Source organism: Panthera pardus, unplaced genomic scaffold (genome assembly GCF_024362965.1).
Source record: "Panthera pardus isolate Hobbes unplaced genomic scaffold, ASM2436296v1 HiC_scaffold_25, whole genome shotgun sequence".
Taxonomy (NCBI): Eukaryota; Metazoa; Chordata; class Mammalia; order Carnivora; family Felidae; genus Panthera; species Panthera pardus.
Genome location: NW_026526821.1, coordinates 5,080,670 through 5,097,512, shown reverse-complemented (window position 1 = coordinate 5,097,512; position 16,843 = coordinate 5,080,670). Strand labels below are relative to the sequence as shown.

General features: G+C 48.2%; 2 protein-coding genes across 12 annotated transcripts in view; one reads left to right on the top strand and one right to left on the bottom strand.

The window, feature by feature from the left end:
* The window catches only part of LOC109253472 (serine/threonine-protein phosphatase 4 regulatory subunit 1-like), an 81,982-nt gene extending 71,122 nt beyond the window's left edge, over positions 1-10,860 (bottom strand). For 4 of the 8 annotated variants that reach the window (XR_002074403.2, XR_002074404.2, XM_019426430.2 and 1 more), the window contains exons 1-2: positions 10,825-10,860; positions 10,627-10,671 (exon numbers count right to left, since the gene is read on the bottom strand). Coding sequence is in view for 2 of the 8 variants with exons in the window: in XM_019426430.2 (XP_019281975.2) it covers positions 10,627-10,671; positions 10,825-10,831 (52 nt within the window). In the remaining 6 variants the exon portion in view is untranslated. Of the gene's footprint in view, positions 1-4,069; positions 4,179-4,471; positions 7,315-10,626; positions 10,672-10,824 lie in introns of those variants that run through there. The other 4 variants (XM_019426431.2, XM_019426434.2, XM_019426432.2 and 1 more) reach the window with 3 other exon arrangements.
* Positions 10,861-10,979: 119 nt separating this feature from the next.
* The window catches only part of RAB22A (RAB22A, member RAS oncogene family), a 55,083-nt gene continuing 49,219 nt past the window's right edge, over positions 10,980-16,843 (top strand). For 3 of the 4 annotated variants that reach the window (XM_053890107.1, XM_053890106.1, XM_053890105.1), the window contains exons 1-2: positions 10,981-11,301; positions 12,285-12,364. In XM_053890107.1, the coding sequence (XP_053746082.1) occupies positions 11,266-11,301; positions 12,285-12,364 (116 nt within the window). In that variant the 5' untranslated portion in view covers positions 10,981-11,265. Of the gene's footprint in view, positions 11,302-12,284; positions 12,365-16,843 lie in introns of all 4 variants that reach the window. The other variant, XM_053890108.1, reaches the window with a different exon arrangement.

Genomic DNA, 16,843 nt, shown 5'->3' with positions numbered 1-16,843 from the left:
TAACCGGATGCTAGGTAGCGAAATCGAAGAAAAAAAAAAATCTCTTCCTTGATTTAAAGTTCCACCAGAAAAACAGATCTCTGGAACCTACAACTCTGAGGAAAAAAGGATTCATCCTCTTTTATGCTAACTCAAGGGTCATCTACCAAAAATAATGAACACAGCCAGTATATTCATCATTTAAAACAGTCTGGGGCATGGAATAAATGAGATGAGCACGCTCTAGTGGAAACACAATGGATCCTTGAACACTCGCCTGTGTGTCAACGTTCTTCACAAGACACCGATCTGTCTTGAAAAAGGCTAAGCACAAATGAACGTTTTAAGTATAACGTTAGGTGAACGTGCTTTTACAGGTTCAAAGCACAGAACGTATACTCGAATAGAAAGAAAGAAAAGAAATGTCACTGGCCATCTTGCACTAAGAAGAAGATGAAATGATCTAGTACCAAAACCGAAAGCATGTTAATGGCGAACCCACCTCAAACATGTTTTCCCCCCCACGGCGGTTAGCTTCAGGTGACGACGGTAAACCATAATTCAATATTCAGCTGGGTACTGGTGATTCAGAGATGAGAAAGACATGGTCCCGGGGCCCGAAAAGCTCCCAAGGGAACAAAGAGCATCGCACCCATAATAACCCACTCTGGTGGCCAAGAGCCATAGGATAGCGATGGAAACAAGCCAGGAAAGAAGCCAGCTCTGCCTGGAAGCGGAAGGTGAGCTGGCAGATGCTTCCCTACGCCAGGGTGCTATTCGAGCTGGGCCTTGAAGGGCAAGTAGGAATTCACCATAAGGGAAGAGAGAGAGGATCTGGGAAAGGGAAAAAGAACATTCCAGATGAAGGGAAGAGCGTAACAGAGGAAAGTACGCGGAGTGCCTGCTGCCTTTGACCAGTTTGGGGAAGGCAGAGATGTCACAGGAAGCCACCAGGCCCTGACTGAACAGACACGCTAGAATTGGGTTTAAGTGGGAAGGTGAGAAAGAATAAACACAATAAAACATACCCAACAAGATCCCTTCATCGGCCCAGACGTGAACAGAGGTAGAGACGGAGGCAGAACGTTAAAGCATGTCTATCCTGGCAAGTATTTTCATCAAGAACCCATTCTCCAGGCATTCCCAACATTTACGATTCCCCATTCAACATGCCATCCTGTCACTATAAGTCTATGTGAGCTATGCCACCCTGGGCCAGCCCAATTTTCCATACAATCCAATATTCTGTCTCTGACACAGCACTAGGGGACATCGGTGGGGAGAACACGATGGATGTGGCCCACTCTGTCTATGTCCATCTCAGAATGTTAGAATATTGGTTGATGGTGAAGAAGGACTTTAGCCTTATTTGCAAAATTGGTACTTAAAAAAAAAAAAGAAGAATGCAGTAATGCAGAACTTACATAATCGATAACTTTATAGAGCGTCTCATTAGCCACTCTTCGATGAACAATTACTAAGTCTTTGTAAGGCCTTAAACAATTTTGGGAGGAACCACAGTAAACCATCCATTAATGTGGTATTTAAAGTGGTTTCATTCATCAACGCCGATTCCTCTATTGGGACTATTTCTAATAGCTAGACTAGACAAACCTGGCCCATCTAAAAGCGAAAGAACACTCTTGATTCTTCACTGGCTTTTAGGGGGAAACTGACCCCCAAACACTGCAGGTCCTTGTTGACTTAACTAAATTTCAACAGCAAGTTGCACGAGCAAACTTTCTCTATATAAATGCCATTCTCTAACAAGACCCACGCTGATTGATTAGCTCTTGTATGAGCAGATCCGACCAATGCATAATGTTTTCTATTGCAAATCTTTGAGGGCCTACCGAGGGTTATTACTGGCGCTACGCAATGGGCTGGCCGAAAAGACCAACTTAATTCATGAGCAGCCGTCCTTTCCACACCATGCATACGTGGAAATTCCCCTTTGATTTGTGGCTTTAATCACGGCTTCCAAAACCTGTCATTATTTATGACTCTGACTTTTACACTGACGGTTAACGGGAAACATTTACTCGGGCTACCTGATAGGAAAGAACTCTGCAGCTCAAAGCAGAGCATGTGCTCCATTCTGACATTACACATCTCCATTTTCCTGCCGACTCACCAGGTTGGGGATGGAGTTAGAGGAGGTGGGAGAGTGCCAGGCATGACATAATATTACTGAATGGAAAGATATTACTTAAATATGCAGTGACTTCTCCACTCAGATGTGAGGCAGATTTGAAAAGGAAAACAGGTTGTAAGACAAAACCAACAACCTTTGGGGTTTGTGTATGTGCACGTGGGTCTCAGCATTCCTACTGTTCAAAATATTTGAAATCGTCAAGCAATGCTGACCAACATGAAGTCACTTCTCTACTGACCACCTTGGCCAAGCTGCCAGGAAGGCCGCCCTCCTTCTTCTAGGAAAGAAGCACACTCTTCTATGGGTGCACCAAGCTCTAGTCTGGTCTCATACAATCCAACCCCCACAGTCTTCCACTCTTCCTGCTCTGTCGTCTTTCGCTTTAGGGAGCGCCTGGCTCGCTCAGTCAGCAGAACATGGGACTCTTGATCTTGGGGTGGTGAATTCAAGCCCCAGGATGGGTGTAGAGATGACTTAAAATAAACAAATAAAAAGCCGTTTTTAAAAAAAGTCAGTATGTCATCTTTCCCTTTTCATGGACTCCTTCTCCTCAGTCCATGGTTATACTCTCCCTTGCACCTTGATTCTAAAAATCAGTGCCTTCTAAAAAATCCAAGCATAACACTATATGGAAAAGTGTACAAACAGCAAGCGTTCCACTTGAAGGATTTTCACAAACTGAACACACTGGGGTGACCAGCACTCGGCTCTACAATTTTACCAGCACCTCCAAAAGCCCCTCGGCCCCCTTCCACTTCCTCTCCTACCCCAAGGATGACCACTCTCCTGCCTTCAAGCAGCCCAGATGCCATTAGCTTTGCTTGTTCCTGTAGTTCGTATAAATGCCATCGTGTAGTATGTGCCCTTTTGTGTCTGGCTTCGATCACTCATTATTATGTTTGCGAAGTTCATCCACATTATTAGGTAGACTCCTAGATCATTCACTATTATAGCTACATAGTTTTCCTTGTATGAATGGAACCACAATTCATAATCCATGATGGATTGTATTCATGATGGATGTGTGGGTGGGTTCCCGTTTCTGACTATTGAGAATAGTGCTACTATTTGATGGGTGAAACAGATAAAGGAGACTAAGAGCACACTTATTGTGGGGCACCTGGGGGGCTCAGTCGATAAAGCATCTGACTTCGGCTCAGGTCATGGTCTCAAGGCTTGTGAGTTCGAGCCCCACGTCGGGCTCTGTGCTGACAGCTCAGAGCCTGGAGCCTGCTTCGGAATCTGTGTCTCCCTCTCTCTGCCCCTCCCCCGCTCATGCTCGCTCTCTCTCTCTCTCTCTCTCAAAAATGAACATAAAAAAAATTTAGTAAGAGCACACTTATCATGATGAGCAGTGAGTAATATATAGAATTGTTGATCGCTACAGTGCACAACTAACATAACACTATGTTAATTACACTTCCATAAAAAATTTAAAAATAAAAAATAAAACCAATAAATTATATATATATAATATATATGCAGTGTGAGAGAAAAAATTATCAGTTCTAGAATCACTAAGAAAATTTATCCAGAGTACATAATACAATGTCAGGTAACAGTACATAGGCAATAAATTATTACATGACTTTTTTTCCCCTAACCTATTCAATGTATCTAAAGTGTTAATCTATGGATGAAGTTAACAAGGCTCTGAAACCACAATGAGTGCTTAAGATTTAAGACAAAAGAAAGAATAGTGATACTATGACCATGTCTTTTTGAGAAGAATATGTTCACATCTTAAAGTAGAATTGTTGGGCCATTCAAATTATACGTATATAATATACATCATACGATATACATATGATATATACTACATATATATATATATATATATATATATATATATATATATATATATAAAGGGTTTCAGAGTAGATATAAACAATGCAAATGTGTTCTGGGCTCTTCTATCCAAGAAAAGCAACTGACCTCCATCCTTCCAGCTGCTTCTCCTTCAAAGGGTCTGTTTTCCCCTGCCGGGCTGTGAGCTCACAAGAACGGCGACCATTCCCAAAAGTGCCCAACTGCTAGCCAGTGCCTGGAAGACAAGGGCTAGCCAATAAGTGACCACTCAGCTAGTGAACTAAACATGACATTGCCTTAACTCCTCGTGCCTTCCCAACTGATTCTGGTCTGGCTTCTGCTCCTTGGCTGCCTTGGAAAAGCTCGCACTGAGGTCACCGTAGACCCTCCGAACTACCAGAGCCCGTGGCTGCCCTTCAGTCCCCATCTCACCTGACCCTTCTGTGGCAAGTGGCAGAGATGATCGACCCAAACGGAACAACCCAAAGAAACCAAACCCTTGGCTTCAAGGGTCCCCTCGTTTCTTACCGCTGGGATATGTGTTCTCCAGGGCTCCGCTACTGGAAGCTTCTGCTGCCCGGGGCTCCGTTCCTCGGCTCAGGCTTCCACCCACCAGTAATGACCCTCTTCAGTCCTAACCCTGCTCCGGAACCCTACAAGGGGGCTTTCCGGTGGCCTCCCAGACTGTGTCCCCGGGACCTCCTGTCCACACCTCAAGTGTGTCAGGTGGAAAATACGAACTCCACCCTCGCATAATGCCTGGTGTACTTATTCAGCGTGAACTTCTGCAGGTCTGTTGTGCTGCCATTCAGCATGCTAGACCCTGGGGATCCAAGACGGGGAAGAGCGGCCCTGATGGACAAGAACGGACATCTGGCCATGCTGGGCTTAGATGCCACCACAGGGCTCAGGGAGGACGAGGAGAGGTGCCCAGCCCAGCCTGGGTGGAGGGAGGCACAGGGTCTGTCTCTGAGCTGACTCTCCCGTCAGAACTATCTATCGACCCCACTCGCTGCTCTCACACCCACCCCCGCCATCGAGACCCCATTGGCCTTGCCTGGATCCCTGGACCACAGCGCTTTTTCCAGGCCTGGCTTGTTTCTCCACAGTCTGTCCTTTACAATGTAACTCAGCTTTGGGCACTACTCTGACTAGAACTCTCCAGTGGCACCCCCTGGCCCCTTGAGCAAAAGGCAAACCCCTTATCCCGTGAGGGGCCAAAGGGCACACGTGGGAGTGTCCCCCCTCCTCCCATTCCTGTGTCCAGTGCTCAGCGTCCTCCAGATGCAAAAGTCCCGGCCAACAAGCCCGTCCAGCCTCCGAGCCTGCGCCCTTGCCGTCTGCCATGCCCGGACCCCTTCTCCAGCTCCACGAGGAAACATCTCCGTCTTGTTATTCAAATCCTAGAGCACCTGTCAGAGCTCCTGACAAGCCTTCTCCGGCCGCTCGAGGTAAAGCAGCAACTCCGTCGCTCCAACAGCCCTGCCTGGCACTTCTGATCACACTCACCTGTCACACGTCCTACACCACCACTCCCGAACTTAGCTCACTCATTTATGTTGGCTTTTTCAAGGCTATCTCTGCCGATGGACTGAAAGCTCCGTGAGAGCAGAAATGCGGTTTGATCTATTCTCCCCTGCGTTCATAAGGCCTAGTGTAGTGCCTGGGACTTAATAGGTCCTTAATAAATATTAGTCATGCACTAAAGCCAAAGCATGGCAGCTTTGTACAAATTCTGTAGCCCAGACTCCCTGTTCTGAATCCCACCTCTGCCAATCACTAGCTGTGTAGCCTGGGGCCAGAGACGTAGTCTTTTTGTGCCCCTTGGGAGCTTTGCTTGGTAACAAAATAAAGTTAAAAATACTCTGCCTGAGGGCAGCTGGGTGGCTCAGGTCATGATCTCTAGAGGTCTGTGAGTTCGAGCCCCGCGTCGGGCTCTGTGCTGACAGCTCAGAGCCTGGAGCCTGCTTCGGATTCGGTGTCTCCCTCTCTCTCTGCCCCTCCCCCGCTCACGCTCCGTTTCTCTGTCTCTTAAAAATAAACCAACATTAGAAAAACACTTTCTAAAAAGAAGAACAAAACAAACAACAACAACAACAACAACAGCAACAACAAAAAAACCCTCTCTTTTTAAACAGAGACAATTTCAGGGAATCTGTGATGTTCATCTGTTGTCTCACAGGAAATGGAAAATACAGAGCAACAAAAGTAAAATGCGTTATGATGATCAGAGGGGAAGCAAAGTTGATACTGAGTCCACCACTCTGACTCTTTTGTTCCTTGCCACCTCATCCTGCTGGGAGGAAAGAGGTACATGTTTTTATCCCCAGTACACCAACAGGAAAAATGAGATGCGAACCCTGAGCATTATGTCAGGGGTTACTTAACAAAACAGAGGCTGTACTAGCAGAGGTCAGCTCTTCAAACCGAACCTGGTGGGAAAGACAGCCCGTTAAGGTTGGCTTAGCTAATATGCTCAGAGGCTCTGAAAGAGTGAGATCAGAATGATTTGGCCCGCGGACCGAATCCAGCCCCCTGGGTGTATGCGTAAATAAAGTTTTATTAGAAAATAGCCGTGCCCATTCGTTTAGGCATGTCTGTGAGTCCTTCCAGGTTACAACAGCAGGCTTGACTGGATGCATCAGACCTTCCAGCCCACAAAGCCTAAAATATTTACTATCAGAGCCTGTATAGAACAAAAATTGCCCATCTCTGATTTAGAGAATAGTGCCATGTGTCTGGATTGTGCTCTATTTCACAAGTATCAGCATACTCAAGTTCCTGTTCCTGTTCAAACTAGTTCACTTAACAGGGAGGGCTTGGGGGGTTGTTTAATTGACAATCTTTGATTCAAGTGTATCTTATAGTTCAGAGAAAGAGTTCAGTGGTTTGGTTCTGGGCTCAAATTAATATAGCGTGTCCACTTTGGGGGCACACAGTTTGCCCGTGGTCCTTGAACAGAACATTTTTACAAACTTGGAACAAAGCAGGTGAAATGGAATGCTTTTTGCTCTGGAGGATGTCTCTTATTCAAGCTTAAACATACACTGCTCCTTCCAGCAATAAGATCCAAGTAGGCTGTCTATATTCCTCTGACTTAATCCTATTTTCTACAAAAGTTCAGATATCCTTTGCGGACACCTAGGTTTTCCATTCAATAGAAGCATGCCCTCTCCAACTTCTTTCATAGATAGATACCTCTTAAAAACTAAACCTCTGAAAAACAAACACACTGTTCCCTAAATGCTAATACAGTCTATCAGTCTGTCTTTTGAAGCTAAAAATGCATCTTACTGTAACTCTGTAGTGCCTTCAGAACTGGGAATCCAGCTTTCCAACTCTTTGCGCAGATGTTTGGTCACAGATGAAACTTCCATTTTTTAAAACCTGTACTGTGGACATTTTCACACACATGCAAAAACAGAGAGAACAGTATAATAAACCCGCCGTCCCCGGCAACCAGCCTCAACAAGTATCGATATTCTGCCCTTCTTCTCCCCCTTATCCTTCCTCCCAACTTTGTGCCTGTTTATTGTTTGCTGCGGTATCTGAAAGCAGACCTCCCGCATCAAATCATTTCGCCCATAAAAACTTGCTTGTTTCTGTTAGATAAGGCCTTTTCTCCTCTGAACGAAACTGATGTGACTATCACATCTGACAGAATTCATAATAATCCTTACCATCAGCTACCACCCAGTCCAAGTTCAATTTTCCCCAACTGTCTCAATAAATGTCTTGTTAAAGCTGGTTTGTTCAACTAAGAGCCCAAGTATAGGTCACTTAGGTGTCTTTTCATCCACAATGGATTGCGCTCGGGGTGTTTTTTGGTGTGTTTTTTTTCCCACCTACCACCGACACAGGCTTACATTCTAACTGGCCGACAGACCTTACTGAGAGTAATACCTCTTCAGGCTGCACACGCTGTAAGCAAATTCATAGGCCCCTTAGGCACAAACTCACAAAGCTCCACTTTCCAGTGCAATCCTCCACCGGGACCAATATGCCAGGCCACCGCACACACTTTCTGCTCTCGAGAGAAGGAATTTAGCAAGCTAACTCTCTAAAATTAAATTTTTTCTGTGCTGCGATGGCCTGAAGACTCTGAATGATTTTTTTTTTTTTTTTCAACGTTTCTTATTTATTTTTGGGACAGAGAGAGACAGAGCGTGAACGGGGGAGGGGCAGAGAGAGAGGGAGACACAGAATCGGAAACAGGCTCCAGGCTCCGAGCCATCAGCCCAGAGCCTGACGCGGGGCTCGAACTCACGGACCGCGAGATCGTGACCTGGCTGAAGTCCGACGCTTAACCGACTGCGCCACCCAGGCGCCCCATGAATGATTTTTAAAAAACAAGGCATCCATTCATTAAGGCTTTTTTTTTTTTTTTTAAGTTAGTCAAATTTAATCAAGAATCCCCAAGTAAATCAGACAAGCCTTGCAATCCATTAGTGTCACAACTGTAATTAATTAATTAAACGCCTAGTTCACACAGGACATTGGGTTATAAAAAGGGTGACCTGTGTCCCTGCCCACCGCGACTGACCGCCTAAATGAAGCAGTTACCGCATCACTTGGACAAAACACCCAAGGAAGACGACACAAAACCACTCAAACTGACAGCCGTGCCCCTAGCATTAGGTTAAGAATATCTGAGGTAGATCTGGGTGGCAGGAAGAAAAAGGACAAGGGTCAAAAGGGACAGAGCGTGACTGCTGGTTCGATCATTTATGAGCTGTAGCAGATTCAGAGCCATAATGGTAGTTTCCTTCTCTGTTGGGGCAAGTCTTCAGCAGTCTGCTACAGAATATTTAAGGCCTCCTCTAGTATTAGGTCCAAATACCCAGTACTTGCTCAAACAAGGCCAAAGTAAAATCACAATTATTTTTTCCTAGAGTCTTACTTCCTTTTGGTACGTATATACAAAAAAGACAAGGACGTGAGCCGCCAGAAAAGAGGTCCAACTGCCTGCAGCCACCATGCTTTGAGCATCCCAACCAAACCAAGTGGAAAAGACACCTGGAGAACAGAGGTCCTGTCTGGCAGTCCTGTGAGATCTCCTGCGCGTGAAGCCATCTCGGACCTTCTCACCTTCCCAGAGTTCAACGGAGAACACATGAAGCTTCTGAATCACCCAGTCAACCCACAGAACTGTTAGCAATAATAAAATGCTGTTGGTTTAAGTCATTAAGTTTTGGGGTGATTCATTAGGTAAGGAAAACCGTCAGCAATCCGCCTTTCCAGCCAGGCCAAATGGCAAATCCATCAATAAAAGGGGACTTAACAGAAGCTCACTGATGTTCACCAATGGAAATGCTACATTCCTTCCATTCACAGATGCCCCCTGGCTGAAAACACTCATCTCGGTGAACCCAGGGTCTATACTGCATCTGGCTCACCAGTGTTAAGCAAGTATGAATAATGACCCCGTTGATAACAATAATGATAGCAGCTATTGTTTACTGAGTGTTTATATACAGGGCTTGACGCAAAACCTTTTACTCACTTTACTTCACAAAAGCCTTTGACATGGAACACTATTACGCCCCTTTTACAGATGAGGCCACTGAGGCCAAGATCACATAGCCAGTAAAGATGACACAGGACCTCCTTCATCCTTTGGCCATTTGACTCCAGAACCTGTGCTCCTAACCATTGGCTTTATTACCCCTTCAAGTGCCATTCTACTTTAATAATGTTGCTTCCTTCTAAAAGAGATAAATGTCTGTAAAGCAAAGCGTTTAAAACCGTGCCTGACCCGTGGTAAGTTTCCAGCAAACACCAACTCTTGCTATTAGGAACCTGTGGACGGGGAAGGAAATTAACAGTAGCTATTTTCATGCGTGTTCAGGACTCCTTTACCAGCCAAGCATCCAGGGGTTGGGTCGTTTTGTTTACAAGTCAGCTCTCCTCCTGGACTGTGAACCCCTGGGCGCTGCCCCTGTTTCTGGCTCTTCTTTGTAGGTCTAGGGAGCTGCACGTGGCCTGGCCCAGAACAAGTAGGTGCTCAAGAAATGTTTGTTGAACGGAAAGGAAATGCTTCATCTACCACAAATGGGGATTTGCATTTACAGGATGACACCTCCCCCCGCCCTCAGTCCTTAGGGCGATTCCAAAGAGAAGGAGAGCGCAGGAAGGGCCAAGTTTAGGAGACCCACCCCAGGAAGGAAGGCGCCAAAGGGGCTCCTCGGGATAAGTGATGGAGCTGGGCTTGTGGCCAGTCCACGTGAGAAGTCCGTGCAAGTCTGTGGCCGGCCACAAGGAGGGCGGGACCAACCAAACTCTGAAACTCCGCGGCACTGGGAAAAGTCCCAGGGAAAAAGTGGAGGCCCTGGGTGGGAGGTGGCCGCGCCTCCTCTCGCCCCCGGTCACCAGGACTTGGGGCAAGCCCCCGCACCCTCCCCGGCCGCCGCGGGCGAGGAGGAGGAAGAGAAAGAAAGTGACCGGAAGTCAGAAGTTTCCCAACAACGACCAAAATCCTCCCTCAGGAGGGGAGGGCTCCCCATCCTCGCCCGGCTCCGCCCAGTGAGGAGGGACCGCCACCAGTGCATCCAGGAAGTTGGGGGTCCTGTTCTTCTGTCCCAACAGGGAGGGCCTGGCCTGTAGCTCTCCCGCGGCGTTCCGTGCACCCCGAATTCCGTGAGAGGTTCCCCGGGAGGGGCGGGGGCGCCCCAACTGATACTTACAATCGTCTAAGTCATCGTGCAAGTCCACAAAGTACAGAGGGATCTCTGAAAACCAAGAAACACACAGGAGTTACACATAAGGAGGGGGACCGCGGCAGGCGGGCTCAGGGGCGGGCGGGGGTCCCCGGGCCCTCCTGGGGTGGTCCGGCTTGGGGGGGAGGGGGCCGCCCCTGCGCCCAGGGAGCCAACCCCACTCACCCGCCATCTTGGGATGGGCCAGGAGGCGGGGGTCCGCGCGGGAGGGGGGGGCGGGGGGCGGGGCCTAGGGCTCCGGGCCCCCGCCCCCCAGGGCCGGCACCTCCCCGCGAGCCTCGCGGCGCCGGCCGACCCCGCCCTCCCGGCGAAGGTGGCTGCCGAGGTGGGCGGGGAGGTCAGGTGACCCGGCAAGGCGTCCCAAGATGGCGGCGGCGGCGGCGCCCGGGAGGCCGGAGCACCGTCCGGGCTGCTGAGGCGGGCCCCGCGCGGCTGGCGGCGGACGGGACGGGCCGAGGGCTGGCGAGCGGACGGCCGCCGCCTCTGCGCGCCCCGCGGCCGGGGCTGAGCCGTGCGGCGGCGGCGCCGGGGGATGCTCGTGCTGGGCCCGGCCTCTCCCTCTTCAACTTAGGGCGGCGGCGGGCCCGCGCCCCTGGCTCCCGGGCCATGGCGCTGAGGGAGCTCAAAGTGTGTCTGCTGGGGGTGAGTGGCGGCTGGCCGGCCGGGAGGGCCGCGGGAGGCCGGGCAGGCCGAGGACCCCAGCGTGCCCGAGTCCCCTCCGCCCCTTCCCCCAGCCCCCGTGCGGGACTTGCCCCGGGACCCTCCCTCCGGCCCCCGGGTCATCCTTGCCCCCCTTGCCACCCGCCCCTGAGGGTCCTACTGGCCGGAGGGACCCTCTCCCCTGTTCCTCCCTGGAGCCCCGGGACTCCTCCCGCCCCCAGAGGGTGAGGAGCCTTCCCTGCCTCTCCGTTGCGTCTAGGTTGAGAGCAGCTCCCAAATAGTTTCCTACTAAGGTACTAGTTAGAAGTTGGCCAAGTCTTCCAGAGTGAAACCAATAGCAGGTCTTCAGGTTTTACAAGCAGCGTCCTCTCCTTTCTCGTTCGTTTGGAGTTTTTGAACTTGTGGGGTAACCCCCCCTCCCCCCTTCTCGCAGAGTTACTTTGTTGGGGGAAAGTTCAGACCACGAAACTCCAAGAACTAGTTGGAAGCTTCAGCTTCCTGCCTTGTCAGGGCAACGTTGCCTCTTGAGATCCCGCTTTGCACAGAGAATGCTCTCCTGCCTGAGTTGCTGCTGTAGAGAGTGGAAGGGATTCCAATAACTAGCCTGCCCCCTTCCCAAATAGGGTGGGGCTGTGATTTATCAGGGATTACTCAGAAGGAATTCAAGAGTTCATAGTTTACTTATACACGTTAACAAGAGAGTTTGTCACTTTTCACACTAAGCCGCGACTTTGGGTTTTTCAGAAGGTTCTAATGGCTCCTAGAAACTGCAAAACCCCTCTCCTGCAGTGCATTTTGAAATCTAATTACTCCCGCTGGATGTTTATGAGAACCTTCTTTGTGTCTCTTAACTTCTGAAACTTAGCATGTACAGCGATTTTTCTGAAATCCTGCACCCATGGCCCAACGTAGTTTTCGCTGTCTGCAAGCAAGGAGATTTATTTGTGTGTCTCCTTCTCTTTCAGGATACAGGTGTAGGTAAATCGAGCATCGTATGGCGGTTCGTGGAAGACAGTTTTGATCCGAACATCAACCCGACAATAGGGTAAGAGATTAAATCTGTTGACTGTGTAGCTAAAGGCGTATCGGAAGTCCTTCCAAATTAAAAAGTGTGTTACGGGAGAGGGAGTGGGTGTGCGTTCACCGGTGGCAGTTTCCATCATCTCTGGAAGGACTTAAAAGTACCGTGAGGGGCGCCTGGGTGGCTCAGTCGGTTAAGCGGCCGACTTTGGCTCAGGTCACGATCTCGCGGTCCGTGAGTTCGAGCCCCGCGTCGGGCTCTGTGCTGACCGCACAGAGCCTGGAACCTGTTTTGGATTCTGTGTCTCCCTGTCTCTCTGACCCTCCCCTGTTCATGCTCTGTCTCTCTCTGTCTCAAAAATAAATAAACGTTAAAAAAATAATTTTTTTTTAATTAAAAAAAGAAAAAAAAAAAAAGAAAGTACCGTGAGGACCGGTGTGTTTGGGGAAAGTTGTCTTTTGATTTGTGAGGTGAACACTTCACACTAAAAATCCAAGTTAAAGTTTTACATAGAGCGTGCTTCAGTCTAAATATGAACGACAATTACGTCTTGAAATAAAGCAGAAGAAAAGAGGTCCTGGTAATCCTCTTTCAGGGACATCAACTGGAAGATACTTAGATGGTTTTAGTTCTTTTCCTGAAAAGTGGGAGGCATCTGTCAGACTGGGAGGGCTGGCACGTGGGTAAGCGGACGCCCAGGACAGCGCTTCTGGCCGCGTCACCACTGCTCCTGTCTCCTTCTCATACATTCCTGCGCAAGTAGGAATAATGAATTAATGCATTAATGTTGAAATGGCAGCTTTTTCCTGGTGTCTGGTTCTTTGGGTAAGTGAAACTGACTGGCTATATAGGTTTTTGTGAGAAAACCTTTCAGGGTAACTAAGTATTGTAATACTAAGACTTTTGCTGTGAGAAGTCGTGTCTTACAGGTTTTACTACTGTGCGAGGCTTATAAAATTAAATAGCTGCTATGCTATTTTTATTGCAAACCCCCAATCAAATGGTATCTTCCATTTAAAGAAACATTCAGTGCTCCTGCAGAAACACTTTACAACGTACACAATCCCGTTTGCAGGCATGGAGGTGAAACCACCACTATCGTTCTGAAATTAAAATGCCTTTCTGTATCCTTCAAGAAAGAACCGCGTATGTGCACTTGTGTAAAACGTGACCTCATCCGCCTTCGGGCCTGCCTGTTGCTACCTGCCTGGGAAAGCGAAGTGACAGGAAGTGATAGCAAGTCGTGCTGGTGACTCAGTGCGTGACACATTTCACACCAGGTCAGAGCTGGAAACACGGCTCTGGAATACGCAGACACCACCTTGGTGAAAAGTGCTCTCTCAGACAAGGAGACAGAACAGGAGGGGTACGGTTCCGGTGGTGGTGATGAGGCCAGCAGCCCCGTCCTGGGCGTCCACTTCCCCAGCCTGGGTTCCCCCACCTTGACTCCCGCTCTCTTCACCAGGGGGTCTTGGCTCACATTTCACAGGCAAGAGGAAGATGAGGTTTCCCTTCATTTCCTTCCACTTGTCCTGGTTTCTTTTCTCTCGGCCTCCGCAGGTATCTTCCTCCTTTTGTGACCAGCTCCCCTCACACCTGAGCCCTGGAGCCCCCTCATCACCACTTGTCCCTTTCTTCTTCCCACGCCCCGCCTCCTTGTCACGGCCTGCAAACGTGTCCCCGACTCACCTGCTGTCCTAAGACCATACCATTTCCCAAGCCTGCCGTGCCGGTGGCGGGAACTCCTGGAAGAGAGGTTGCTGCTCCCTCAACTGCTGTTCACTCTTGGACCTACTGTTGTCTCCATTCCACCCCCAGCATCCCACTAAAACCACCTTCCCTCCGTACTGGTTTCCATCGAGTTGACAAAAACAAGAAACAAGGGCTTTTTTTTTTTTTTCTTTATTCATTGAGCGCTTTCTATATGCCACATGCTGGACTGGGTGCTGGTAATTTAAGCCAGGGGTCAGCAGACTGGACCTTTGGCCTCCCTGCTGTTTTTATAGATAAAACTTTACCGAATCACAGTCGTACTTACGCACACACTGTCTCCACTGCTCTCTGGCTACAGTGGTAGAGTTGAATAGTTGTGACTAAGGTCCTGTAGCCCAGAAAGTTGAATATATGTGCTGTTTGGCCCTTCTCAGAAAGTTGGCCAACCCCTAATGTAGCTAGAATCGGTTCCTGCCCTGGTGGACCTTCCCTACAAGGAGGAAAGAGATCCATCCTAAAACTAACGTGCAGGAAATGATTTATTGGACCTTTATCTGTGCTACAAAAGAGAAACATGGGAGTGTGCTGAGAGCATAATAGGTAACAGGGGCTTGGCCAAACATAAAGGAACGGCTGATTCTCGAGGGAAACAGTGGAGGTGTAAGGCATTTGGAAGCCCTGTCTAAAAATTGGAAGATGAGTGGATGATGCAGTCTTTAATTTTAGCTGTGTTGGAGGGTGCATGGTAGTACCTCATTCTGGTTTTAATTTCCATTTCCCAAAGATGGACGGAGGGCATAGGTGCAGAGGGAGGTAGGAGGGGCAGAATGTCTAAATTCCCATCTTCCACAGAAAGCTCCAATTTAAGTCCAGGCCTGATGGCTCCTAGGGCCCATGCTTCCCCTCACCCCACCCTGTGTGACATATTTGGCCATTAGGGAAGGCCCATGAGTATGGGAGGAGTGAGGGCCTTAGGACAGGAAGAGGGATGGCTACCAAGTTCTGCAGGGGACGAGGTCCAAATCACGGGTTGGAAATATGGGCCTGGCCCTAAGGGGAAGCCTGGAGAAGTTGACTTGAGACTACAGTGCACAGGTGAAGTTGAGTTGTGGGAGGGATGAGAGCACTCATGGGAAACGTGGGGAGCAGGACACAGCTGGGGAAGACCTACATTTGCAAAACAGGCGTTGGGGGGACGGGAGAGGAGAAGACAACAAGGGAGCATGATCACGGAGGAAGAGAACTAGGGAAGACAAGGGTTGCCCTCCAGCTCGCCAACACCTGGTAAGGGGTGTTGGAGCCTCCCCTGAACTCCAGGACCTGGCCACCCCCCGCTATGCCCTGTTCTCCCGCCTCATGTTGCTGCCGTCCCCCCTGCCGCTCACTTCCCTCAACGCCAACAACTAGTTAACTTCCACACTTCAAAAACTTTCTTCTTAAACTTTCGATTACAGTTTCTTTTAAAGAGCAAAGGTGTTTTTTGATCAAGTCCAGTGTATCAATTATTTTTATAGTTCATGTTTTTTGTCTTACGCATCCATCCAAAATCATCAAGATTTTCTCCTATGCTTTTGTTTAGAATTCTTACGCCTTTATGTTTTAAATCTTAGTTTATGACTTAATTCTACTAGCTGTAGTTTACTGTGCAAAGGAAGTCAAGGATCATTTTTTTCCCATGTGTCGGTCTAGTCATTATAGCAACATTTGTTAATGATGAATTCTGCATTTATTTAATTAAATTACCTTGGCGCCTCTGTCAAAAATTAGTATGTATGTGCGGGTCCATTTCTGTTGCCTGGATCCATTTGTGTATCGTAGTGGTAGTACGATACGTGGCCCTGGTTGCTGTAGATTTGTAGACATCTTGAAATCTGCAAATGTTGAAATCAGGCAGTGTACGGCCATTGTATTCATAGTTTTAAAAATCTGTTTGACTCCTCTCAGTCCTTTATATTTCTGTTTGAACTTTAGAATCGGAATGCCCAATTTGTGAAGAAAAGAAAAACAAAAAAACCCTGAAATTTTCATCGGGAATATAGCTAATCTACTGAATAATTTGGAGACAGTCGACATCTTAACAATATTGTGTCTTCTTATCCGTAAACATGGCATACTTCTGCACTAATTTATTTCTGATTTCTGTCCACAAAGTTTTTTAGTTGTCAGTGTGCAGGCTTTGCACATGTTTTGTTAAATTTTTCCCAAGTAGTTTGTGTGTTTTTATGATTAGCAGATGGAATTTTTTTATTTCAGTTTTTATTTATTTATTTTGAGAGAGAGAGAGAGAGGGCACGTGAGAGCAAGCACACAAGCAGGGGTGGGGCAGAGAGAGAAGGAGAGATGGGGGGGGGAAGAGAGAGAATCCCAAGCAAACTCATGCTCAGCATGGAGCCAAACGTGAGGCTCAATCTCATGACTGAGATCATGACCTGAGCTGAGCTCAAGAGTCAGCCGCGGGACGCCTGGGTAGCTCAATCCGTTGAGCCTCCAACTCACCTCAGGTCATGAACTTGTGATTCGTGAGTTTGAGCCCCATGTCGGGCTCTGCTGACAGCTCAGAGCCTGGAGCCTGCTTTGGATTCTGTGTCTCCCTCTCCCTCTGTTCCTCCCTTCCCCTGCCCCCCCCCCATACTTTGTCTCTCTGTCTCTCAAAATAAAGATTAAAAAAAAAAAAAAAGAGTCAGTGCTTAACCAACTGAGCCACCCAGCTGCCCCTAATTTCAATTTATTTTTAATGTAATTTGTCAATCTGGCTAACATACAGTGTGTAAAGTGTGCTCTTGGTTTTTG